Source organism: Thunnus thynnus, chromosome 23 (genome assembly GCF_963924715.1).
Source record: "Thunnus thynnus chromosome 23, fThuThy2.1, whole genome shotgun sequence".
NCBI classification, from domain to species: Eukaryota; Metazoa; Chordata; class Actinopteri; order Scombriformes; family Scombridae; genus Thunnus; species Thunnus thynnus.
Window position 1 is genome coordinate 4,371,805 of NC_089539.1, and position 27,739 is coordinate 4,399,543.

Below are 27,739 nucleotides of genomic sequence, written 5' to 3' on the forward strand. Positions count from 1 at the left end.
ACTACAATTACCTGAAATCATACCAGTTATTTAGTTTAACTCAGTCTAAAGTTCAGTGATGATTCTTCTGACCATCAGTAAACAGCTGCTGTAGAAATGTAGAAAAGTGTTTGACTTCGGTTGTTTATCTAGCAGTCACTGTTCACTTTACACAAACACTCACTGTCATGTAAGAAAGAATAAATGAATCAAACACAGCTTTGGTTTTTGACAAAGTTGTTTTTTTACTTTGCAGTACAGAAATCATTTGAGCCCAAGATGTTTATTTATTTTTACAGTTGTTCAAAACAGAAGATATCACAGGGCTCTCATCAATTCAATACTGCTGCAGTACACATTTGGTCCTTCTTAAGCGATTACAGTCAACCACACTTCCCATCAATCTGCTGTTAATGCTCGGGTCATCCATCATTTTGCATAATACAGGAACTAATATATCTCCTCTGATGCGTTATAGTAACTCAAGCTGTTGAAAATAGGTTCAGGTAGTTTATGCTGGACTACAGTCGCCCTGGTGGCTTGGCTTACAGTATAGTGTCTGGCTGTGCTGGAGATTAAACAACAAAGGGGGGCAAAAATACACAAAAATATCAAGCCCACACACCCCTAAACCACTTGATCTCACAAAACCTGACTATTTAAGCTGACGGCTGAGGTTTCTCCTCACAGCTGTCTTGCTGCTGCTGGGCCTGAATGTGCTCGGAGTTGCTACGCCCGGCGAGAAACCCTCAGCTGCTCACATGATTGAATTCAGACTGACAAAGCCAAGCCACTTCTCTCTCCCCCTCACATGAAAAAATACCTGCAGAGACCCCCCCACCCCTCCCCTCCCCGACACACTCTCTGTAAGATACTATTGATTATGATTCATCATTTGATTTGGCATCTTTGGACTATGCATCATCTTAACATGACGCAGCAGAAGAATGTAGGGGATTATTGTATATTAGGCATAACCAGTGTTTAGTGCAACATCCCTCTGAATGTGATTAGAAAAAGCATAGCTCCCTCCCTGAACCCTATCCAACAATACTATATCATATCTCTCTATATCATGAACTTCCTCAATGGGCAGACCATATACTTGGATAATCAGTCAGCCCATTGGTGTGTACATTTTTGTGTAAGGTTTTCTATTTTTTGTAAGATTTCAGTTGTCGGCAGCGTTGTCTTTGATAATCAGGAGTTGTGCGGACGGTTCGCCTCTACTCGGCGGCGTCACCGTAGATGTCCTTCTTCCCGCGCTCCATCTCGGCAAAGTCAAACTCTGAGCCCGTCATCCTCAGGAAGATGTCCTTGATGTCATCGCAGGTGGTCTCGAAGTGAGTTGTGGCGTCGTATGTACGGGAGATGAAAATCTAGAGTGGAGGGAAAAAATATCAATAGCTGTTAAAGAAGCCTTTGAAATCAAGTGCTCTGACATAGAAATAGATAAAAACTAAAATACTGAAAAGTTTACAGACACACAGTTATTATTCAAGCTGATTTGTTTTAAATCATCTACTGAACAGACACAGATTTCTTTTTTTTTTTTGCTAAGTTGGAAGGAACCAGAGAAGAGAGGTGTTTCCTCTGCAGGATATGTTGCTGACATAACTTTCCCCGCTCGCACATACGGGCAGCAAAACAGCAGCGGTGAAAAGATGACGTGTTCTTACATAACAGCAACATGCAAGGCTAATTATTCTGTTATGTGTAATGTTAAAAACATGAGTCAATTTCACGCAGGATGAAGATAGCAACAGAGATGACTACATGTATAAAATAAAAATGGTATTTCTGGATGAACTACTTATATCAGTGTTTCTCCAACATGGTACAGTGTGTCTCAGTCAGCAGAGCACTGTGCAGCACTTCTTAAATGCTGATACTGGGTATCTGGAAAGGTCAGATGTGTGTGTGTGTGTGTGTGTGTGTGTGTGTGTGTGTGTGTGCGCAGGACTTCCAGCTATCTGTTCATTGTCAGTGTTAGTTTTCTGGAACATGTTAACGTGTAGTTTTGGGGATTCATGGGCTTCATTACTCAAATATGTTATTTTTACATACAAATCTGTCAAAGTCATTAACCAATACTGCATGGTACAGTTGCAACTAACAATAATTTTCATTACTGATTAATTCGTCTATTATTTTCTCAATTATTAGATTAGTTGTTTGGTAAAATAAAATGTCAGAAAATGGTGAAAAACGCTGAAAAAATGTTTCTTAAAGCCCAAGATGCAACCTCAAATGTCTTGTTTTGTCCCAAACAAACAGTCCACAACAAAAATATATTCAGTTTACTGTCACAGAGGACTAAAGAAACCAGGAAATATTCATATTTAAGAAGCTGGAACCAGAGAACTTCAATATTTTTTCTTAAAGAATGTTTCCAATCGATTAATTGATACAGCTCTACAGCATAGTTACATCAATGATCTCTGAGCTTTTAATTATGCATGTTCTGCTTCCACATAATGACTTCTCCATGGGGATCATGTGCATTACTTTACATTAGAGCAATTCTCTTTGAAAGCCTTCCGCATGTTTGTAGATGATTTTCTACAGACAGACAAGGTCTCCGTTCAGTTCACGACAGCATGAAAACTGATGAGCAGAGACTGAAACGTGACAGAGTCCATCACAGCAATCAGCATCAGCCACACTGGTGGTGAGGCTCTAGTGATGGCAAGTTGGTCCAGCACTCTGTTCCACACTGAAATGTCTCAACTACTGGATGGATTGCCATGATGTTTTATACAGATATTTATGATCCCTGGAGGATGGATCCCAGTGACTTTTCATCTAGTGCCACCAACACTTGTCCGCATCTACCATAAGCCTCAAATGTACTGTTTAGTGCTAATTAGCAAATGTTAACATGCAAATAAACAATGCCTACTAATAAGATAATACATGAACAATAAAACCCTATTTATTCCTCGTGTAATAACTGAAAGTATAAACACAATTAAAAACAAGGACTGTATTTTTGACTTATTAAAGTGCAGAATCACATGACCTGAACAATTTCTATTGGCAGCAAAGCCATTTTTTTGTGACTTTTTAAAATTTTTTCCTTGTGAATTTCAGTAATAATTCAGAGAATGATGGGAGTATCTCATAAAGTATATATACATCCATTCATTTACCATTTTAGGGTAAAAATTCATGTAAGCAGTTAAACTATAGCTTCTGCCTGATGAAGTTAATGATCATTTTGTGTGCCCGTACTCATACGCATCAAAAACTGGAATGTGCTTGAAGATAACAGAACAATTCAACTTCCTGTTCACACAAGGAACAGGAAGTGAGCACCTAATTTCCCCTGAGGATAAATTCTAATCATTTTGAGGATACCCTGAGTTTACATTCAATGTCACAACTTTCATTTGTCTAGTACTTTGGTATACGAGGCTATTTGAACAGAAACAGTTGAATAATTGCCATTGTGTAAAAATACCAAGACAGTGAAAAAATGGCAAGTATATGATATCCAGTATTAACTGTGTTGTATTAGCGTCAAACAAGTTTCAAGAATGCAACTTGAAAAGGTAAAAAACCCAGAAACCTGATTTGTTGTAAATGTGCAGCAGTATGACCCTTTATGTTTCATCATATCTGACTGATCGTACCTGGCTCTCGGTGCCCATGTCAGTTGGTGCGTACTGGTCGCTCATGCTGACAAACTTCTGCTCGATGGGCTCCAGCAGGTCCAGGGCCGGCTTGATCTCTTTCTCAGGGTCGTTTGTCTCCACTGTGGTGCTGGCGATGGCGATATATTTACCCTGTGCTGCCACGTTGTGAGCAAAGGAGATCATACAAACGTAGATGTCTGGAAACAGGAGAACAAAAGTTAATGTTTGACGGTTTGACTGTGGATAAACTGTGGATGTCTGATCGGTTGTTTCTGTTAAGACATTAAGAATGTTACATTTACCGTGGTTCAACTTGCTTTACCTGCACTGTATATTCATTCTCATAGCTCTGGGTAGCAGCTGACACAACTACCCCTCATATATTATATATTCAAAAAGCCTGATGTGACAGCTTCAAATAGTTTTGTCCAAACAACTAGGGCTGACACACACACACACACACACACACACACACACACACACACACACACACACACACACAGCTTTGCCTGCTTATTACACCTACTGAAAACTGAATTGCGTTGTGGTCTATTTGTTTTCGCAGTGCTGTTTTTTGGTGACGTCTATTTCATTGCTACTTGCTTTATTGTTTTCTATGGTTTGACAGTTATTTTCTTTCTATTTCATAATTATTATTTGTCAGATGTGACTGACTGGCACCCCTCTTCATTTAAAAGTGTAATATTTTTGTCTTCTCACTTATATAATTATGATCCATCCAGTCCTTGACATCATCTAAACATCTTCTAAATGAAGAAACGACACGTCTGTAACATTTGCCCACTTCCTGTGTGCTCTCACCGTGCTTCCTGTTGACCTGGTTCTGGGGGATGATGATCTGGCAGGAGTTGACGTCGCTGGTGTTGGCGATGGGGTGATTCAAGATGCAGATGACTCTGATCACCTGACCCACTTTGGAGGTGCGATCCATAGCGTAGCTGGGGTCGCAGATCAGCTGCTTGCACCTGGCGATCTGTGGTGGTGCAAAAGACAACCAGAGGTCAGAGGGGAAAGAGACGCGCTCAATTCCTGTGGAAGTGGAATTTCAGCTGAAGCCCATGTTTTTTTTAAATATCAAAAGTCAAATATCGCATATAATGACCCAAAGGACTTCACGAGCAACTCAAAGACAGAAGCTCACCTCTCCCTCAGACTTGACTCCCACCACTTTCCCATTCTCCACCACGATCTCATCAATGGGCTTGTTCAACATGTACGTCCCACCATAGATAGCACTCAGCCTGGAGTGGAGACACATTCAAAACCAAGATCAGCACCTGAGACCGATGAGCTCATTCAGGCAGTGATATCATACTGGTGTTTAGACAGAAGTGGTCCATCAGTCTGCTACTCATGTATTATGCATATGCTTCATGAGATGTTCTTATCATCAAACAATATGATAATGAATGAATGATAGTGAGCTATATAAAACTACAATATTAATAATGTGACACAAGACTATGTTTAATACTGAACTGATTAGCTGACTATAGATATGGCTCTAAACTAGGTTTCTGTTAAAAAGGTAGATTTTGTGTAAAATTGTTTGGAATGTTGAACTAAGAAGACCAAGTAAACAATAATAATCACAACTTATTTATCCATCTTCCTGTTGACCACTTCAGTCACAAGGCTCATGTTCCACATATAGACCTTTGTTACAGTTGACATTTTGACACATTCTGGCAGTGACAGACATTATTAATAACAATAATGATGACAATAAAGATGTAGATAATAAAATCAATTAGCTGCTTCAGTTTCAGGTTCCCGGTATTGTGCATGCTGGCTCACTGTCATGTCTTACTGGGACACTTGAATAGAACAGAGCCACTGTTAATGTTATTAGTAACACCTGTGTTTTTTCCTTCTGGGACAAGGGAACAATATTCAATTCTTCTATAATAGTGGCAAAAAAAGTCCCTGCTCCAGTGGTAGTACTTTCCAAAGGTTCAGAAAGTATCAAAGTGGAGCTGACAGGGCCAAACGTCACTGACTGGTCAAACAGAGAACCCACAATACTTCAATAACACAAGGCACTGTGTGAGTATCAATATCAAAACAAGGAGTGGAATTTCTTGTGCTGACACTGACACAGGAAACATACTTTTGACCCCTAGTTTAGTTCCTTATTTTGTTCCTTTGCTTCCATAGTTACTGCGACCTTTTGGTTGAGAAGAGTCATATGTTGCATTTCTGATGCTGCTGTGATGATGATTTAAAAGTCTTGTGCAAACACTTTATTTGGCAAGTTAAGTAGACTGCATGTCACATACAAATATTACACGTGTATTAAAGGGTGAGTCTCCTACCTGGCAAACCCTTGCGGCAGCTCTCCCAGGCCGTACAGTGGGTAGAGGTACGGGCTCTTGCCGTATCTGGCCAGAGACTCACTGTAAAGCTTTATCCTGTTTATTGTTTCGATGCAAGGTTGATCCAGGTAGCTGAGTGGAGAGAGACAGAGAGCGTTTGTTAGACTGCAAACTGTACAGTTTAATAAGGGGGAGGACACTGCATCACAATCAGGTGCAATTAAGTTGTTTTTTTTGTTTTTTTTTTAAGTATAAAAACGAGTAGGAAGACTACTCACTCATCTGTGCGGTAGAGAGCGAGGGAGTGACCGGTAAAGTCCATGACTTCCTGGCCCAGGCTAAACTTTTGGAAAATGGCCCTCATTGTTGTCTTGTTGGGGTCGACGCCTTCCATGGTTTTGGGGTCGTTCTCGTCAAAGCAGGCGATGAAGGTCAGGAACTTTTTGAAGCGCCGTTTCTCAAACAACCCCATCAGACCTTTAGGAGAGCGAGAGTTTAGACTTTGAGTGGACGTGTGTCAAACAGAGAGTGAAAAGAACATCAATGTTACTTGCAATCAGTATCTGAAAGTGACATTACAGTCTGTCTCGATCAGTGGTTCCCAGCTGGTCTTGCCTCAGGGTCCAGGTTTTCCCTCAGACATCAGGTCCACACATTGACCAACTTAACACTCGCTCAGTATATTTCCATCCATCCATGCTACATAACCACTACTGCCCCTTCACAACATGAAAACTAAAATAACTTCACTACAACAGGCTTAAAGCTCCATTAAATAAGAAGCACTGCAGTAAGAGAATGATATTAGAGCTTAAAAACTACATTTTAAAAACAGTAAAAGCTTTGCAACAGCAGTTAAAACTTATTCAGTCTAAGTCAAAACTATTTCTACACTACTAGGTCCTATTTCTTTAACAATTTTACAAATTAACACGTAAACAGGTCTAACACAAACAACAGTGAAATACAACAGCTGCAGTGTTGAAAACGTTACAGAAGAAAGGTTGTTATAAATCCAGGCCACGTTTGTTTTCTTCTTTTCTGTGTTCAGTGTTAATAAAACCAAGCTGAATATATTCTGTGTCACTTTTGTTCTGCCTGTCGTGGAGAAAATTTCTTCTGTCTCTACAAAGACCGCTACAGTCAACAGACTTGCAAGGCGAGGGTCACATGACCCACAAAGCTGGTGTCGATAGGTTACTGGTACTGTGAGGTTTCATGTGGTAGTGCTGCTGCTAACTGGGAAGCGGGAAACGGTACGATGGAACTTACTAGATGACAGAGCCTCGGTCTCAGTCGAGGGGACTTTATGGATTTTGCCCCCCTTGTACACGTAGCTGCCCTCGATCACTTTGAAGTCAAGGTAGCGAGTCACCTGTGTGATCAGCAGCATGCGGACCAGCTGACCTGAGAGAGCGAGACACAAACATCACGGTTACACCAAATGAGACAATTATCTCATTCTTGAAAACATGTATCAGATATCAAAACCCACAACTTTAGCCCCTTTACTGATCTGATTAAGTGTAACTTGCGGTTCCTGCTATTAAACATTTTCTAGAAGGCAAAATGTTCAACATACAGCACTAATGAGCTAAAGCTAACAGCCCTGCTGGTAAACATAGAAAATAATAAATGACAACATATTGTAATTGTAATATACCATTGGCCATAAGGAATTTAGGGATGAGGTCCACGTTCCAATCCCGGCCTTTTCCCATTGTCTCAGGAGGTTTGCCGGGAAGGCTGAAGCGCTTGTAGAGCTGCAGGGAGACACAGAAAGAGACTTTATTCACAAGGTACAACCGCTTCAATAAATCAACCCTGTTTTCAGGAAATACTGCTTCACCACAAGGTTTAACTAGGCTGAAGATAAAAGTGAATGTTTGGTCTTTTGGAACAAGGCCGGATGACGCTCTTTTTTGTTTGTTTTTTTGGAACGGCTAACTTCTCAGGTTTGGACGAGAAGCTGGTCATCATAATGAAGTGGGGGGATGAAGATAAAGTAGAAGTCATTGTTACAAGAGCTCTATAAAGAGGCTACAGAAAATAAGGTTTCCCTGTGTCGAAATTAAAAAAAACTTACATCTTCAAGAGGTGTGATGGAGGCGCTTTCAGCTCCGTAGTAGGAGTTACGATCCATGTGCAGCACCTTCTTCCCCTTCACCGACATGATGCCTGATAGAATGCATTCCTGTTAGGAGAACACAAAACAGAAGAGAAATAAGGTCAACAGGATATCAGGAAAACCCCATGACCAAATTTTACCAGCCGTGTAACCAACCAACTGTGCATATCAATCGTCTTGTGCTTTCATATTTGTATTTAGAACAGTAGCTTATTCTTCACTTTTAAAAAGAGAAAAGGGTTTGAGGACGAAGGATAACTGATGAGTTTGGCGAACGTAATGCGACTAGTGCTGCAGTCTCCTGGTTGGTCGATATGAATAATTGCCGCATTACTTTCATAAGGAGAGAAGTGCTACATCAAGAGCCTTCCAGGATTAATCCATTACTTCCTGCGGCGGGAGGGACAGACTAACAAATTACCTGTGAAAACGAGGGTGTATTCAAAACATCCCCGTTGTTTTCACAACTTTGAACTCCTCCAACCTAATGGAGACTGCTGGGTCTAACTGTACCCAATGTTTACTGAGCGTTTACTGAAGGTTTACTGAATCAGTGTTTCTCCTATAATTATAACAACGAGAACCCCCGCTTGGCCAAAAATAAACGCCAAATATCCATTCATTCGGAAATCAATAGCGTTTGGGACCCTCTGTTCTGAAACGTGAGTCAAACTATGTGTTGTTGCCTGGGAAACTATTGGTAGCGTAGCTCTTTTAAGGAATACCACACTGCGTTAATATGTTTGCGTAGCAGGTGGGAAAGAGCAGCAGGAAAGTGACGGTGGACGCAAGCGGAGCAGAGGAAAAGGTTAGCAGTAAGTTGTCAGTCTGGCAGTAAATGTACAGAACAGACTACAGTGTAACAGTTAATAAATGCTGCAGTTTCTGAAGACCAAGAAAAGTCACGTCTGTTATTTCCCCAAGTGCTGGAAAAGTGAAGGGGGTTAGCTCCAACGTTAGCAACAAGGGGTTAGCCTAACCTGACCATGCTAAACAGAGAAATAGAGAACGGAGAAGTGTGTGGCTGCTGAGTTCACTCTGTCCCATAACATCCAACAATTTTTACTTAGATATCCTGGGCCAATCCAAGATGGGTATCACTAGTTAATCTGGGCATATTTTAATGGATCCCTATTGGCCAAAATAAACCCAATCGAATGCCGATCTTTTAATTGTACTCTGCTGTGCTGCAAAGCTGCTCCCCCAATTCTGACACTGAAAAAGTGTGAGGGGAGGAGTTTTCAATTATTGTTCAAACATCCAACCCAGTAGAAGCATACTGACATATAAACATACATGCTGTCATAACTGGTTACAGCCAGGACTGGGCGATAAAACCATCTCAATAATTCACACGATAAAATCTTTAATATTAACGATGATAAATTCTTGTGATTTATTTTTGAGTTTATTTTCCTCTACCTACAAAATCACAAACAGCCAATCGTACAGCAGAGAAACAAACACTTATGGTTGACGCATGTTTCTAGCCCCCCCCACTCACAACAATTCAGAATGGCCTGTGTGGAGTAGCCTACTCAGAAGAAAATGAGAGGCTGCGGGAGCAAACTAGAGTGCGAGGAAACTGTTGCTAAAGATGAAGAAACTGTACCCAGGAGGTAATGAGGGAGCTCTACAACCTTGGCTTAAAACCTGCTCTTCACTACACAGCCAGACTGCTCATCACGACCAAAGACGGTGGCAGAAGGAGGCTTTTATCTGTTTGGGAGGCCAGCAAGATCCTGACCAAAAACTGGCATTGCATGTTCTGAGGATGTGGGGGAGGAAGAGTGATAACGTTGGGTCAACAAGCCTGTGGCTAGTACGCTAATCTGCTAGCTCACGTCAACAACAGTTGATCTATGCAAAACTGACCTCCATAAACTTTTCTGAGGGCGAGACTGCACCCCAGTTTACCTAACGAGATAAGCTAACTAGCGTTAATAAGGCTCCCATTGTGTTTTCAAGTTGCCAAGAATGTGCAACATTCAAAGAATTCACAGTAGCATAATCATCCTCAACATTTAAGTTTTCATTTTATTTTCTTTGATCATTGTTCAGTATACTACCTCTAAAGTGTTTGAGAGGCGTTTGATATGATGGGAATCACAGCAGTTGTTTACATATTTATTATCTTATTTTGTTTATTCAGTGTATTAAAGGTGCTAAGCCATGTTGAATGTTTGTCACCTATTTGTTCTGATAATAAATAATAGTATATTATAAACTATAATTAACCTTCCATTTTTTTAGAGTTCTGTCATTATTATTTACATATAAATTGTGATAGTTATCAACAATGATCAATATAAAAAAACATATAATGATAAGATTATTGGCCATATGGTCCAGCCCCAGTTACAGCTCATATTTCTGGTGCAGACTCCTGTAGAAATTTCTTACTATAGAAATTATAATTGCATCAGTGCTACAAACTAACTACAAGGTAGATGCACACAACAACACTTTTTGCAAGTCGTGCTGATTTAAGGATAATAATCATTTTACTGCCCTTTAATGCAGCTCACTGGTAAAACACAGAATGACAGAAATCAAACTGAATTAAAAAGTCTTTGCTTAACTGTTAAAAACTAAATTCACAGCCACAAACGCCTGAAAGGACAAAACAATTCAGTTTGACAGAACAGCCAGTATGACTGGACATTAGCGAATCCAAGAATCCACTTCTGACACACCCAGTACCAACATAACGTCTGACGTGCTTCTGTGGAGCAGGGAGGATGATTGCAGCTTTCACAGGGCTTTAAGTCTCAGAGGCTTGGTAACGATGAGGGGAAATGTGCATGTTTGCCAGAGTCTGGAATTCCTACAGACCAAAAGCCTTAATGCGATTACAACAGTTTGAGTTTGTAGATACAGGAAAACACAGTGCATCATGTGACTGTGTGGACTTTAAAACATGTTGTACTACTGACTGACAGCTTACTCTCAGGAAGTACATGGAGTAACTTGTTTCTCACATAACACAAAAACAACAATGCATCACAACTTTGACTGGGTGATGTCACCTGCGCTCCCTTTGTGTACTGACTGTAGCCTGTTATGACACAGGAAGTGACAGAGTTCCTGCCATTTGTGTCTTTCAATTAGGATTAATTAGTATGATTCTCCAGATGCCAGAAAATGCACCGCACCCATTACATTATGGTACATGAAGAATCACTCTCAGCTCTGTAGGACAGTACAATCCTGACAGTGATTACTATCAACATAAGGTACAGCTTTCACATTTGCTTAGTGGACGTGGGTAGTGGATGACTCAGGAGTGCAGAGAAAATAATTAACCATAGAGCGACAGTAAATTAATGACACAGCAAACAGGCTAAAAGCTGAACTTGAAAGTTAAAGGCTGTGACACCTCTAACCAGAAATTCTGCTGACAACAAAAACCGTTTGTCTGTTTGGTAAACTTTCTGACAGCGTACAGCTCTCTCTTCAACTTAAACTATACCTCATTCTTTATAACATACTTCATATAGAGGAGAAAAGGGACGTCACATTGATTAAAAAGGCTGATTGGGACTTCAATGGCAAAAGCTGGAACCTGCTGTCCCAGGTGAAAGCTGACAATTGTGAGAGAAACGCGGCGACAATCAAAAACGATCCAATCCACTAACAGCCAATTGAGATGTGTGAAGATGTGTCTAAATTCTGACAGTGTCAAGACATTTCTCACCAAATTCTCACAATGTGGCTGTTGCTACGGCCACTGCTTACAAACCAACAAGTCAGGAAATGATGCAGAATGTACTAGCAAGCTAGCTAAAAACTATTGAGCCACAACAATTCGTTGATCGACGGACATTTAATCTGCGACTATTCTGATAATCAAATAATATTTTTAGTCGTTTTTCATGCAAAAATGCAACTAACAATTTGCTAGTTGCAGCTTCTCAAATGTGAGGATTTGATACTTTTCTGTGTCATACATGATAGTAAACAAAACACCATTATTTTGTACTGTTGCTTGGATAAAATAAGACATTTGAAGTCGTCTCCATAAGCTTTACGTAATTATAATGGGGCTTTTTCACTATTCTCTTGCATTTTATAGACAACTATTAATCCAGAAAACAATCAGCAGATTAATTGAATGAAAATAATAGCTGCAGCACTAATAAAACATATTTAGCTCAAACTTACTTAGCAGAAACTGCATTTCATGTTGCCTTCTTTTATCTTCTGAAGACTGGCTTCACAATGTCCTCTTATTTTGAGTTTGTGTTTCAATGCATACAAGTGCAATTCGGCCAAAACTTGAATATTGTGTTGCTGCATTTCCAAAACATGACATTCATAGATGGATGACACAAGTTGATGATGTGTCTCTCTTGGCGTCTTTTTTCTTTGCGTTTACATTGTAGTGCTACAATTCACATTTACTACACATTGCCTGACTTCATATTGTGCAGTCTGATAAAGACTGCACAATATGAAGTCACTGAACCGAGATTTTATCAGATCCTATCTCGCAGTTTAACATGCCATGAAACCTGTAAGACTGTCGGTCAATAAATTCCACCTCCACACTTAACATGCTGTCTCCAGGATAGGTATCAAATCTTAACACGTCGAGCTGGCGGGCCTGCACATGCTACTGCTAACAAAGCAAAATGCAGTGTTGTCTTTCAGCTGTGAACTCTGTTTTGTGGTGAGACTGTCTGAAAACGCTGTCTAACTGTGTTCACGAACATGTGGTCAACCTAAATTTAACTAAACGTCTTATCGTGCCCTTCATAACCTCACTGACATAGCCACTTCTCTACATCCTGTACCATCCAGCTTCTACATAGGTGCTCTCCCAAAATAAAACATGCTGCAGTGAAATCGGATCACATCCCTCTGTGAATGTCTGGGTTTCATCTACTGTGTGATCTTGCAACGCCGTTGACTTAAAGGACATACAGTGCGGCTACAGATAAATCTCTGGGGGAAGACAGAGCAGTTCTGATGTGTCACTGTCACTCCTTTCGTGTGACATGTGACTGAAGCCGACCTGCTGCCGCTTATATAAATACAGGCTTTGACACAGAGCCGGTGGCAGCCTAGTCATCACTACCTCTGCCAGATAGTAGTGGCCATGCTGACAGAGGAAAACACACTGATCCAGTGTGCAGTCAGGCAGAAAATTAAGCCAATATAAAACATTCAGAGCGGAGGCGAAGTCCCAGTTCAATTTTTAACACATAAGGGCCATAAAAATCAGAGAGAGGGTGAGAGGCGGCAAAGTCCAGCACAGAGGCCAAGAGCTGGATGGCTCTCTGCAGTTCAAAAAGACATAATCACATGACTTGATGGTTTTCACTATTGAAGCATGACAATACGAGCTTTGATTTTACTACACTGAAAATTTCCAACACGCTTATAACTTTCCCCTCAAGTCCCAAGAATGTGTTGGACTGTAATGCGCTGGACTCACTGGAGCCAGAAATTACCTGAAATCACCACAGTGGAAGTTTTTTTCCCAGAAGTGGGAACTAACTAAGTACATCCAGTCAACCACTACACCTTAATACAGTTTTAAAAGTCATGGCATTTCACAGCCAAATGCTCTACTTTTTCACTTCCCTGCATTCATCTGCAAACTGTGGCAACTAGCTACACGGCAGAACTAAGTTTTACATGTGATAAACTCATAAAATTAGATAGGAATGCACTGGCTACAGAGGAATTTAGATTTTAATGACAGCACACTAAGGCATTTTTTTGTGATTTTAGTGGTTATTTCATCACTGTTTGTTTTGGGAATGCCTTGAACTTCTATACAAGCTAAGCTTATTAAATATAGTGTGAGAGGAAACAAGCATTGTGGTATTGCTTCATTTTCTTTACCATCATTTCCTCATTTTGGCAGGCAAAACCAGCAACAATGGAGTAATCAGACCATCTAAAAAAATAATGTGCACTTCTTCCCGGTTAATGCAAAAGTAATAGAGTACAGTGGGAAATGTTATTCTTTTAGTTGATATGCTTCAGTATATTAAACTCTAGGGCTAGCTAATGATTTCTTCTGCCAGTTTTTCTCAGTTAATTATTTGTTATATCACAGTCACAATTTGCCAAAGATGATGTATTCAAATGTTTTGTTAATTCAACCAAAACCCAAAGATAATCAGTTTATCAGCTGCCAATTAATTTAGTTAACTAATGGTTTAAACATTTAAACTATGAGTGCTGCAATACTTAAGTTCTGAATGGAGATTTTTTTATTTTTGGCGGAGTATTATTCAATCGCACCATTATTAGTTTCCTCTTGAGTAACAATCGTCCATCACCTGCTTTGTCTTCACCCACACTGGTGGTTTCACATCAGTCAGTGCTGATGTAGTTAGTGATTGATGCATAACTGTCACAGCAGTCCCAGTATATACCCACAACCTCTTCAACCACTGAAACACAGCCTTGTTCTCCTCTCTCTTCATCATGCAAAAAAAATCTGCTTACTCAGAATCTCCGACAGCATCATAATGTCAACCTGACTGTATTTAGGTACAGTTTGATATCTTGTGCCAAGCCACTCCCCTCATGTGTCATTAGTAGTGGACAGATGGGAAAGCCCATCCCCCAGCCACTTAACCCATCAAAAATGCAGAGGGGTAATACAACGGCCCAACTAATCATCTCCGCTCTAGATGCACAGTAGCAGGATGAATGAATTTGACCGTTTAAAAATTACAGAAAGTTTCCATTGTTGGCAAACAATATAGTATTTAAAAATACAAAACTAGTACTCTGTATAATTAGCAGGAGTTCACTTCTAACTAGAAAACACTCATAAAAGATATTTCTAAGAGGCAACATTTCAGTTTGGATGAAGTCATGTAAAGCTGCACTGTACAAAAAAGTTTTCTTTCCTATTAAGCACTTACAAGATAGGCATCTAAATGTGTGGGTATTTTACAGTGGCGTGATCTAATGAGAGTAAAATAACACATGTTGACAAATTATACTAGATATCCTGCTATCTAATACAGTGTGTGATGTTTTGGTTGACAGTGGAAATTGAAGTTTTTTTGCACTCAAAATCTCACATTCAGAAAAATTAAGTAGGGCAGGTTGTCTTCATTTCATCACTGTCCACTCTGAAACTACTCGACTTAACTTATTAATTCAGTGAGTGCAGTAAATGTTTAGAAATGTGATTATACGCCTGATAAAATTCTGTGTAACCTGTTGACAAAAGGGGAAGTTGTCAGATGTACAGCAGTGAAGTCATTGATTTGCATAAAGGAACTAAAACCATTTGAAACTGCCGTGCTACCTCGGCCTCAAGTCTGCAGGGATTTTCAGGCTGGTTCGCCTGACTCTCACTCCACTTAGCTTGCAGAGTACTTGCAGTATACTTTCGGTTCCTCAGTCTTGCTGGAACCACACCCTATTGTGAGCTTAATCAACACCCTGCCCACTAAAACTTAACCAATCCCCTTTCTGCTTGCTTGTTTTTGCACCTCTGCCTGCTCTGAGCCTGAAGCAAAAAAAACTTTGTAACTCTGTGTTTGCTGTTATAAAGAAATATCATTTTACAGGAACTTAAAGCTAGCTTGAGCACAGATAATCTTACCATCAAAACTATGTACTGAGGCTTTCAAGAGTAAGAACAGTCCAGAAACTCCAACAAATCTACTGGAAGCTGCCCCTTGGCCTGCAATAAAGTCCCAAAGTCATCACGGGATTTCCATGTCATGCTTCAGCCGTGTAAAAGTGACAGCTAGTTAACTTCGGAGGCCAGAGAGTGTAATTTTGCCAAAGAGACTACGGTGTGTTTAATGTTAGCGAAGTTATTTCCTTGTAAACAAACCCTACACATACGGGAATAGCTCATAAACTGCCACCTCACATACTGGATAAGCTTTACGGCTTTTTCTCTTAGTCAAATCGACGCATGAAGTTCAATTCGAGTTAGTAATGTATTGCCGAAGTTTCTGACTGACAGCGACACGTTTCAAGGAAATCCAGCGATTTGAATAAGCAACCAGTCTGTCCTTTTCCCAAATACCTTCCCGTTTAAGTCATTAAAAGTGCTGAAGCTTCGTTAACTTTGCGACAATTAGCTTTATTAAGCTTGCAGACGATCTAACGCTAAATTTTACTCCGCTGCCTGTTGAGTCCAAGTACCGCACGGAAGCTTAAGATACTTTAAGTTAACCGCTGGTTAGCGAGCTACACAGCCTTATAACTACTAAGATCAGATAACTGGCTACGTTACCTATTTGAAAATACATCATATGAGATAAAGTCAACAACTGAGTTAAAATGCGCTGCACGTCAAAGATTTCGGTGAAACTATGACACGTCGTAATACTATCGTTAGCCTAATTTGGGTCGGCTAACATTAGCAGACTAATTATGCGCGTATAATCTTTATCTTGACTGAGAAAAGCTGTTCGACCTGGCGCCCAAATAACGTTAACCAGCTGGTTACGGAGCACATGGCACCCAGAGTCGACAGAATACTTCCTAACTACAGAAACGGACAGTTTGAACTTATTTTAGGTAACCAAATTAACAGTTGAGGGTATCGTTAATCTCTCCAGGCACTGAAGGTAGTTGCAGATAGCACAGTGCTAACAGTTAGCGATAGCTACTTAGCTCGCAGTTTCCATTGACTAAGAGGTAGTCGCTACCGCTCGGTTAGCGGCTAAGCTAGCTACTTAGCGCTAACCCTGCTGATTAAAGGCCCAGTTAGCTCGAAGCCGAACTGTCAAGTTCCAACTGCGTTGGTAACAGGTTGCAAATCACTTCCACTGCGCGGAATCGCCTCGTTTAAATCTTTCTCACCGTAAGTCCGGTGCCCAGGACGATAACGTCGTATTCTTCATTCATTTTTCCAAGTCTTTACTCCTCTGGTCCTGATTATCGGGAAAGAAGAAAATGGAGCTCAGTGGGACTGGAAATGAGAAGGGGCTGCTTCTCCGCGTCAGGCGCCTCGCGGGCGGGGCTTCCCTGCTGTCAATCACGGGGAGGAAGACTGACAACTCGAGCATGTGTAGAAATATAATGTCGCATTGTTTCAAGGTGCAAGAGGGAAGCAAATTCTTGTCATGTTATTTTATGTGCTTCCCAGGAGGAAGTCAGGTGGACAATATTTAAAAATTCCCTCAAGACATATATAAAGTACTCTACTTTGAATAATAATTTGTCTTACAAAAATAAGAAATGACGTCCTTCTCCCTCATTAAAAATCCAGAATACATGAATATGCAAATATTGTTCATTTGAAAAGTTGAACTGCTGAACACAAGATATCTCCTATTTCACTGTAAAGTCCATTCTCAGTGTTTGTGCACTTCAAGTTTCCACATACAAGGTTTCAGTTTTATAAACCCAGTTTGAGATTTGTGTAGAGAATGTTGTATTTGCAACTTCAATCACTAAAATAAATAAATAAATCAACCACAATCAATAGCATCGTTCCAATGTTTTTCCTTGATTACAATAGGTTGAGCTTATTAACTCAATGAATATGTCAATGTTGTTTATATCAGAAGTTGAACTGCTGGCCAAAAGATGTCTCCTACTTCACTGTAAAGTCCATTCTCAGTGTTTGTGCACTGTGGAAGCTTTAAGTTTCCACATCACACTTGTGTAGGTTGCATACTGGACCATGATTGGCTCCAAACTAGTTGTGATGTCACAAAATCATCTTGTATATAGATACATGTCGAACTCAGGTTTAAGGTGAGCACAGAGAAATTTTCCTCGTTCAGCAGATGAATGTTAAAACAAACTCCATACATACATCGTTCTGCAAGAAGAAAAACACATTTTTGATTGGAGGGGGACTTTAAGATTTAAAAATGTGTCTTGAATGAATTAATACAGTATATGTTCTTTGTTTGTTTTTTTAACAAACTAGTAAGTCATTTGTTTTATGTTATTTATTGTTAAATATTCAGAACCCTTAAATTCTGAGTATTCCCTGCAGTTTCATCATTCCCAACCTGCAGATTCCACAAACTGTCACTCATAGTTGGTTTTTGAACAATGAAGTCTGACTAAATGTTGTGTTAAAATCTTCTACTAGAACATAAACTCATCATCTCATATCAGAAATCCCACCAACAACTGAAGTGTAATGATGTGCAGTCCATCTTAGTTAGTCTCTCTTCACTATTTGTGTTGCCAGCGTGGACTAGACACACCTCTTTAGTAAACCCAGTGACATTCATGACGTTAGCCTCTGTATTAGTCACTCTCACATCTGTCTGTATTATAGGATATAAAGTCCGCCAACAAATTAATGGTAGTTACAGGCATTTTAAAAAGGTGAAATTCCCCCTTGAACGAGCCAAAAACTCAGGTCAAGGACTCAATTTAACATTATCTACAAGCTCAGCATTTTCTAATGAACTTATTCATTCTCAGTTAATTCTCAATAGCATCTAAAGGGATGCAAGGCACATAACAGACACTACTATTGACAAGTCTTAAGTCTAAGAAAACAAAGTTAAGTCAAGACAAATTAGAGCCCAGTAATAACACAAACCCTTCATTCAAATCAAAGTTTATTTCATACACACTTACATGCATACACTAGTTATTACCAACAGTATTTTCAAACCAAGTAAGACACATCAGCCAGCCACAAAGTACATGGAACTATCAGAGATGGTTGCTGAGTTTAAAGCGTGGGTCTTGTTTTGTGATATTGCAGCCTAGCAGACATCCAAGCAAGCGTGCAGGCAAGCAGGTGTTCTTATCTTCAACATGTCCAATCACGTCTCACAACCTCACTGCATAGCGATCCCAGGAAAAAAATGATGCGTACGTACAAGGGTCGATGTGATCGGTCTTGTCGCCACAAACGCGATTAAAAGGTCTGTAGTCCAAGTCGAGTCTCAAGTCACTAGAACCCAGCTCAGGTCTCGTGTAAATAAAACAGAACTTTAAAGCCAGATGATGTAACTTTTGTTGAGCTGTCGTCATGAGTTGCAGTTACATGATGATGATAAGACAAGTGGAAGTCATAAAGTCAGCAAACTGACTCAATTACATCAGTTAAAGAGCGATATCTCTCTAAAGTTTGTTAATATTAACTATCATCAGCCACTGTAAGCATGTTTTCATACCAGACGCTGAGAATTGTTTTGCTTGCAGATTTTTTATGAATTCAGCATTTTATTTGTATGAGGAAGAATGTTTTGTTCTTTCAGGAGTTACACAAGTCATGTGACTAATACCCCCACTTCTTAGGAATACACTGCACAACTCCATACAAGTGTTATTGTAATCCACCCACACCATCTGAAATGATCAACCGCAGTCCCACGACATGTTTCAGGTTATTTTCCTCACTTCTATTAAATTAATAATACATAACCCACTGCAAATCAGTAGTTTTTATATCACTGTTTTATACTAACTGTTCCTGTCTGACGAGCCACATTCGAATACTCGCACTAGGTCTGGTCTCTTGGCGTGCTGCCGTGCTGTTATGCCAGATGTGTCCTCTGAGTCTTTGAGTCCGAGCTGCAGAAGTGTTCTGGCAGCATCTGCGTGCTGCCCGATGGAAGCCATGTGAAGAGCTGGGAGGAGAAGAGAAAACATGAGGGTAGTAAAAGACCCTGACTGACAGAATAAATATGGTGGCCGGTGTTTACAGACAGTGATGGATTGTCTATCTGCCGCAAGTTTCGTTGCTCAGTTGATTTTTATAATGTTCTCAAATGGACTGAACCCATTGGGTGCCTGGAATGTGAGACAAGTGATGTCACATGCCTCCGAACACCAATCAGGATTTAGTGACATCTGAGTCAAAATGTGATGACAATTGAGGGGTTGTTTGCTTAATGCTGTCAGGCAAATCCTATTCAACCACACCCGCACAGTCCTGATGGAGCAGATTAGCTGAGTCTCAAACTCTCAATAAATAAGACTTTTTCCGCCAAATTTGAGTTTTTATTGTTGCTTATTTAGCCAGGCATATTTTATATTACAGAGAAATACTTCAGATTTGAAACAAAGCTTTTCAGGAGCTTTAAGTTTGTAAAAAACAAAACACAGAGCCTGATACACTGCTTACCAGTTCTTCCCTTTTTGTCCCGAGCATGAAGATCCGCTCCCAACTCTAGTAGTGTTTTTATAGTGGACGTGTGACCCTCCTGAAAAACACAGAAAAACACAGATTCAAGTGGGAACATTTTCATATTGTAATTCTGTTATTGTTCCCATCCTAACAACAGGATAGAAGGTGTCATATGTTGAGGTAATATGTGGTTTTAAGCTATTTAACTGACTTGAAGTTATTTATGCCAATCTAGTCAAACCTTTAGCAAGTTATAATGATTGAACAGCTTCCTTCAATCTAAGAGAAATAACTGACTCTTTAACCTTGGCAGCGTAATGCAGGGCAGTGAGCTGGATGCCGGTCGCTCTCTGGTTCACGTCTACATTGAGGTCCCTCACCAGGAACCGCAGCGCCTCGTCCTCGCCGGTGACAGCGACCTGGTGCACCGGTTGAGTGCCGAGTACGTCAGCTGCTGTTGGAGATGCCTGCAGCAGTGCACACAAGCAGGGTTCGGACAGCTCACATAAATATCTGTATTTTTACAAACATTACTGGATTGAAATTGCCTCGTCCTACCTGGTGCTCCTCTAAAAGCAGCCTGGCCACTGAGAGGTGTCCGTTCCTCACTGCGTCCATGAAAGGAGTGACTCCACAGCTGTCTCTAACGTCTGGGGTGTAGCCACATCTGGAAGGAGGGCCGGTGAAGGTGAAGGACAGTGAGCTGCAAATCTGATCAAGCTCAAAGGTGTGGAGGCGTATTTATCCCAAAACAAGTCATATGTAAAATCAAATGTGTGGAAACAGGATTGTAACTCCATGTTTTGCAGGTATAATAGTAAACTTTCCTCCAGTTAAACAAGGATAAACCTGAAATGTGTTTTTGACACCAAACAGGAAACATTTAAATGTCAGCGTTCATCTTGAATCCCTAATATTGAAGAGTACAAACCAAGGCAGATATCTTGGCGTGTTTATAGACACAAACCTACATTTTAACATTCATATAACAAAGTCAGTCTACTGTCACCTTAAAAATATATCCAGAAATGAAAGGATTTATGTCTCAGCAGGATTTAGAAAAGCCTGCCTGTCATGTTGACTTGACAGGTCTCTGTAAAAAAAAAAAAAAAAGAACCAGAATGCTGCTGCCAGAGTCCTGATTTTAAATGACTACTGTTAGTTTATAAAGCAGTCATGGTTTTGGACTTCAATATATCTCTGATCTGCTGCTACGTTATGAAGCGTCTGGGACAGGTCTGCTTTCTGTCCCCACAGTCAAAACTAAACACGGAGAAGCAGCGCTCAGTTTTTAATCACCTCTATTTATACGTGTCTTTTCATATTTGCTTATGTTTCTTTTATATTTTGTCTTGATGCCTTTTTACGTCTTATGTAAAGCACTTCATCATACACATGTACAACACTGTGTACAGGCACAGATCATATTTGAAAACTGGAAACACTCTTTTTCCTCTTTATTCCTGCAGGATACTTTCACTGAGGGCAGTGCTCTTTTTTTTGGAAGCTGCCCAGTACAACAAGAATCTGATCTAGTGGTCGCTTCACTGGAGCAGTTGTGTTTCTCCACTCACATTCAACCTGCCAAACAAGGGATCAAACCAGCAACCTCTGGGTCACATTTATGTTTATCAGAGTGTTTCCAGAGCTGACTGAAACACGTCACAAATTTGACTTTCCGTACGCATTCCTACCTCTCCAGCAAGATCCTAACAACCTCCTCGCAGCCGTGCATCGCTGGATGATGAACAGAGAGAGCATGAGTTATAATATGACACTTTATTCAGTCATCAAAGCACACACACTTAGACCACAACCCTTAAAATTTAAGACTGTCTCAGATCTGAGATAATTGTTTAAGACAAGCCTGAAGTCAGGACATCAGGATGTGAGAATGCTTCACCTGCAGTGTGCAGCGGCGTCCTGCGCGTCCCGCTCTCCGTCTTCCAGACGTCCGGCGCGATGAGAAGCAGGTGGTGTATGACCAGAGGATCGCCCTCTCTGCAGGCGATGTGGAAGGAGTTCCAGCCGTCCTTGTTTCTCAGCGCGGGGTCGGCGCCGTGGCACAGCAGCTCCTGGATCACGTCGAGGTTCCTCCGAGTGCAGGCCATCATCAGAGGAGTCCTGAGAGAGGAGAGGCAACACTGACCGAATGAACTGGACTGAATCTACTTGACACTGCACGCTTTACTTAATAAACGATTACATGTGTTTAAAGACATTTATCTTGCAACTAAAGAGCTCAGAAAATAATTTGATCAATATTATTACACATGCTGAGAAACATCAGTGATTGATCCACCTAAAATAATGAATCATTGATAAGAACTTATCCCTCATAGACAACACTGTTAGTTTTAAACTTATACATGTGTAATAATAAAAAAGAATAGCAGTAGTGTTAAACAGAAAATGAAATGTACAAAGATACAAAATGTAAAAACACAGCACAAACTTGATCAAACATGTCAGAGGAAAGAAATCAGTACAAATACCAAAAAAGTGTTTTGAAAAGGAATACTTTGTTAAATTTTACTAGCAAATGTGGTGAATAGGTCACAGTGAATTATTAAATAATTCATTTTAATCTTTAATCTTTGAAACCATCCCATCCCAGTGTAATCTTCACTTTTCACTTTCTCAATTGAATCACATAGAGTATTTGCACTAATAATAAGTGATTAGGGCCAGTTGAAATTCTTCTTGCTCGTTTTCTGTGATGCAAGAAAAATGTAAACACGCTAATATGTACATATTTTTGTCAGTGGCATCGTCAGATTGATCACCTTGTTTAGATTAGGAAATAGTCAGTTGAGGAACAGGTTTAAAATGTGGTTTATTGTGCAGCCGACGTAATATTTTGATTTTGATGAGGCTTGTGGAAATATCTTAAAAACAGAACTTTTGGGTTTTTGAAAGATTGTCAGGGATTTATCTTTGATAAATACAGAAGCTTTGCTCCTGGGAATAATAGTGATAAGCTTACTGTTGCTGCTTTTCTTTGGTTTGTATATGTTGTTATAAATGTATGTTAAGTAAGGGATAATGTACAGTGAGCTGGTCGTTATTAGGAAATAAACCCTGACAGGGTACAGAGCTGCAGCAGAGTCCCATGACAGCTACAGAGTGCAGATATGCACAGATTGAAAAAGAGTGCCTTGGTTTGGCTTTTGTGTGTGAAAAAAGTCAAACCTACATCTATAGACTTCCTAAAGTTATCACAGAAACAGACAATAAGCCACTGCTCAGGACTGCAAAGAAAAACCTGCGTGACATGTCGAACCTAATGATGAGACTGCAGCGTTATGATTATGAGCTCACATATGAACACAAATATTCATAGCTGATACACTGCCTGGAGCCGCACCATGTCTCACACACAACAATGAGTCAGAGGAGCACGTGGCTCTTCATATAGATATGTAGAGCCACGTGCCACAGCTATCAAAGACAACCACAGAAACATCTAACGACCCCGCTCTGAAGAAAGTGATGAGAAATCTCCAAGAGGGATAGAAGAAGAGATCAATATTATCACATTCAGTCAGAGCTCTGTGGTGGACAGACTTCTGCTTAAAGTGTGACAGGATCGTGGCGCCCAAATCTATGTGACGAGAAACGCTCACCAGGATACACGAAGGGCACCTGGGTGCAGAGAAGTCAAAAAGAAGAGCACGTGAGACTCCCTACTGACCAAACATGAACTCTGATATTGAGCAGCTGATCAGTGAGTGTGTTACATATCAGGAGCATCTCTGTAAACAAACAAAGGAACCACAGAGATCCCATCAGAGCCTTGGGAAAAGATAGGAATTGATATATTTCACTATGAGGGCAAAGACTATTTGTTAATTATAAATTACTATTCCAATTATCCGGAAACATATATTGTCCAGTATCACATCAAGAGCCGTGATAACTCAATTAAAGTCAGTCTTTTCCAGGCAGGACATCCCTCTGACTCTAGTTTCTGATAATGGCCTTCCCTATGCCAGTCATGAGGTTGCAGACGTTTGCTTCAGTCTATGAGTTCAATCATGTAACCTCCCGTCCTCTCTATCCTCAGGCCAACGGAGAAGCAGAGGAGGCTGTACAGATTGTGAAAAGACTATTATAGAAAGCAGCATATTCTAAAACACCGACCCGTACCTGGCCCTGATGTCATACAGACCCTGTGGAAAGTGGCAAGTCTCCAGCTGAACCATTGCTGGGTTGCAAGATCCGTACTCGATTGCCCAGTCATGGCACCCGCACGCCTGAAAACAGAGATGAGGTGCGGGCAGACAAGTCAAGACGTGTCACGATCGCTCAGCCGCTGCTCTTGTGCCTCTACAGGAGAAAAGGCCTCGGTCATGGGCTAAAAAAGCCATCGTTCTGCAACAGGTCACTCCCAGGTCACACAGTGTCATGACAGAGAATGCCGATGTCTTCCACAGAAACAGGAAGTATGTATCGAAAACCAGGGAGTCATTGCAACCGCAGGTGAGCGGAGTGGATGATTTGATCACGGAGAGCAGACTGAGTGATGATGACATAAGAGCAATGGCACAAGTGACGAAGGACACAAAAGTGAGAACGTCACAGAGGTCCAGTGTGGTGCAGACGTGACCGTCATTGACACATCGAAGGTGGTTTAGCATCCCGTTCAACTGCGGAGGTCAGAGCGGACCAGAAAGCCTGAGGTTAAACTGGACCTGTAGTTGTGGACTGAAAAGACTAAACAGAAAGAAAGGTGTGGTTTACACCACTAGTTTTTTTATATGCTTATTAGTGATGTTGTCTTCTTATGATAAGCTGTCTGTTGTATGTTGTCTTCATTGAGGGGGGAAGACGAAATGATGAGTAGCTGTCATACAGACAGGTTGGATTGACTGATGGTTGACGGCTGTCGTAAAGTTGTTGTAACTTTATCCTGCTGGCAGTAAAGCTGCACTGTTAAGACTATTATTTACCTATTAATAAAACTTTACACAGCTGACGTGTCATCAGAGCAGCTCTGTACTGTGACAGAAATAAAGAGGGAATGCTTTGACATGAAGTTAGATGCTAAAAAAAACATCTTTCTAAAGCAAAGCGCTCCGTGATGAGAGGCCGTCATGTGACAGTCACAGAGATAATAAAGGAGAGAATGTTATAGCCAACGGTAGGTGATGTTAGAGTGTCAGCTGCAACACAACATGATACTGGACAGAGAGAAGTTTCCTAATAACTACCGAAATGTAGAAGCTGCTGCACCACCAATAAAAAAAATCTACAAATGTGAAAAACTTTTTCAATAAATGGCAGCCATGATGATGATAATATGGTCAATAGGATATAAATTTTGCACTCCAAATTAATTTAGATTAAGACACTATAACTGTAAGTCAAGCAAGTGTTTCTCCTCCTGTGAAGAAAGGCAGAGATCATCTATTCATGACAGGTACAACGGGTCTGGACCTGATGAACGCCACAAATGTTCTTAAATCATTCATAAATGTATCTTAGGAACAAATTTGTTCATATCAGTGCTTCTGGCATGAGGTCTTTTATCTCCCTACTCTCAAGACCAGCCTGAGAGAGGAGGTGAACAGCTGTGCTCCTCAAGCTGTGATTGGTGTACGTCCTTAAAAGCACAGCTGCCTGGCTGATTTGGGGTAACATTTGCGTGAGCTCACGGGAGTACCACACTGCTTGATCAGTAGCTGTTGGTCTTTTTTTAGTGGGTGAAGGTAGAAAGCTTTAGTGTCATGCGGGAAAAGGAATAAACATTTTTTTAAAACTGGCAACAGGCCTGTTTGGATTGTCAGGCTCAGCAAAGATGCAGTACCTGTAGTTTTCTTTACATGGATCTTTGTGGTTCTTGGTGTCAGCGTTATGGGCGGGAGAAATGTACTCATTTCCAGTCTAATCCTGTTATTATATAAGAGAGTCTCTTGTTAAGACTGGATTTCCCTCTCTGCCTCGTCTTGCGAGATGCGGTTGTACTTTGCGCCACAGTTTGCTGACCAGCAGTCGAGCTCCGTTTTTCAGTTTCCACAGTCTCAACAGTTGACCAATAGCCGCCCATGGCTATGATCCCGTGATTAGATCCGATACAGCCAATCAGATGCTCCATTTGTCTCAACTTTGAGAATCCAACTTTTGGCAACCAATAGGAGAGCCGGATTTGTCTCAATTCTCCATGCCGTGATTACTGACAGTGCTCAGTTTACCGTCTGACCCGACAGCGGCGAGTTCTTCACTGAAATATTAATTATTCCTTATTAAAACACCGCCAGTTATAAGCCGACTGTTAGATCACATGAAAAAAAAATGTACGGGATTTAATTTTCCGTCCCGACCGGGTATCGAACCGCCGACCTTCTGCTCCGCACCAGCTACACAGGAGAAGACACCCTCCTCCTCCACAGAGAGGAATGGACGGTATCCTCGAGATGGTTAATTACGGTATTCTACGGTCTGTTATTTCTGAATAGCACACCAATGCTAAGAATAACAGACCATTATTATGACCACGTCCAATCATATCAATCCGCAGAGATAAGTCCGATAAATTTGACAACGTCAGCTCATTCGCGACACCGTGTGGCAAAAAACCGTTAACGTTAGCTTTTACTCCATCAGAAAACACGGAAGAAACATGGAAGATTGTTCCAATATCATTTTTAATATATTTGGGGAGCACGAAACTTTCGATTCATGCCTGATGGCCGAACTGTCCCCAGAAAAGAAAAGAAAAAGAGAACGAGAACAAGAAAGAAGGCTCGAGTATTCAACAAAGCCGGGTAATCAACCAGTTGAACGAGTGAAACTGAAATAGGCGCGATTTGTAGGCGGTCTGCTGTTGATCAAGGCCAAAAAGTCTCTCCTTCGAGCCGGATTCGAACCAGCGACCTAAGGATTTCAGCTTGAAGCCACTACAGTCCTCCGCTCTACCAACTGAGCTATCGAAGGGAGCTGACAGTACCTAGGTGACAGTTGCTTTTTAAAGCCAACAGATGGCGCCGTACGTGTATACAATATTTTCGCTCAATTGTGACCAGGTTAATAGGGTCATCCTTACCAGTCAGCCTTCTTGAGACTGTCCACCTTGGCTCCTTCCCGCAGCAGGTAGCTCACACAGGCCTGGTGACTCATGGACGCAGCTTCATGCAACGGCCTCTTGTAGTCGTTGTTGTACACCTCCACATCCATGCCTACCCGCTTTATCAGATACTCCACAATATCCAGGTGTCCGTGTCTGGCAGCGTAGTGCAGCAAAGTGTCTCCAGACCGGCCGAAGTGTTTGCAGCAGACAGCCTGCACTGCCGCCGAGCCGCCTGATGTTATGTGTTCCTCCAGAGAGCCGCACTGTCCCTCCTGAGTGAGCTTCACTAGCAGTTTTAAAGTGTTTTCGTCCATGCTGGGTGGAGGGTAGAGACTATTGCTGGAGCGCAAAGTCACTTACTGGTCAAACTGTGATTAAATACAACTCTTAACTGTCAGAAGACATGCTGGGGAGAAGTGTTGTTACCAGCTTTATTCACAGAGTAGCAAAATATAAAATGGCCAACCATGACCTTACACTGTTTCTGTCAAAGCTATACAAAATGTGCACAAACAATTATTTTTGTCGTTATCATTTATTGTA

The 27,739-nt window shown here is 40.9% G+C and overlaps 2 protein-coding genes and 1 non-coding gene across 3 annotated transcripts; all 3 read right to left on the minus strand.

The window, feature by feature from the left end:
* Nucleotides 1–199: 199 nt before the first annotated feature.
* On the minus strand, nucleotides 200–17,047 carry gdi2 (GDP dissociation inhibitor 2). The gene is made up of 10 exons (XM_067581480.1): nucleotides 16,881–17,047; nucleotides 8,040–8,147; nucleotides 7,617–7,716; nucleotides 7,226–7,360; nucleotides 6,232–6,430; nucleotides 5,954–6,085; nucleotides 4,780–4,879; nucleotides 4,440–4,611; nucleotides 3,615–3,814; nucleotides 200–1,358 (listed from the first exon to the last, which is right to left on the minus strand). Exons 1-10 carry the CDS (start codon nucleotides 16,923–16,925, stop codon nucleotides 1,206–1,208), a joined length of 1,344 nt encoding a protein of 447 aa, XP_067437581.1. The 5' UTR covers nucleotides 16,926–17,047; the 3' UTR covers nucleotides 200–1,205.
* A 1,543-nt stretch (nucleotides 17,048–18,590) lies between these two features.
* ankrd16 (ankyrin repeat domain 16) lies at nucleotides 18,591–27,524 on the minus strand. Its single transcript, XM_067581481.1, has 7 exons — nucleotides 27,173–27,524; nucleotides 22,031–22,251; nucleotides 21,822–21,864; nucleotides 20,686–20,794; nucleotides 20,433–20,594; nucleotides 20,125–20,203; nucleotides 18,591–19,627 (listed from the first exon to the last, which is right to left on the minus strand). Exons 1-7 carry the CDS (start codon nucleotides 27,508–27,510, stop codon nucleotides 19,461–19,463), a joined length of 1,119 nt encoding a protein of 372 aa, XP_067437582.1. The 5' UTR covers nucleotides 27,511–27,524; the 3' UTR covers nucleotides 18,591–19,460.
* On the minus strand, nucleotides 26,976–27,063 carry trnay-gua (transfer RNA tyrosine (anticodon GUA)). Its single transcript is given in 2 exon segments — nucleotides 26,976–27,011; nucleotides 27,027–27,063. It is a non-coding gene; the product is annotated as a tRNA-Tyr (tRNA).
* Nucleotides 27,525–27,739: the final 215 nt, after the last annotated feature.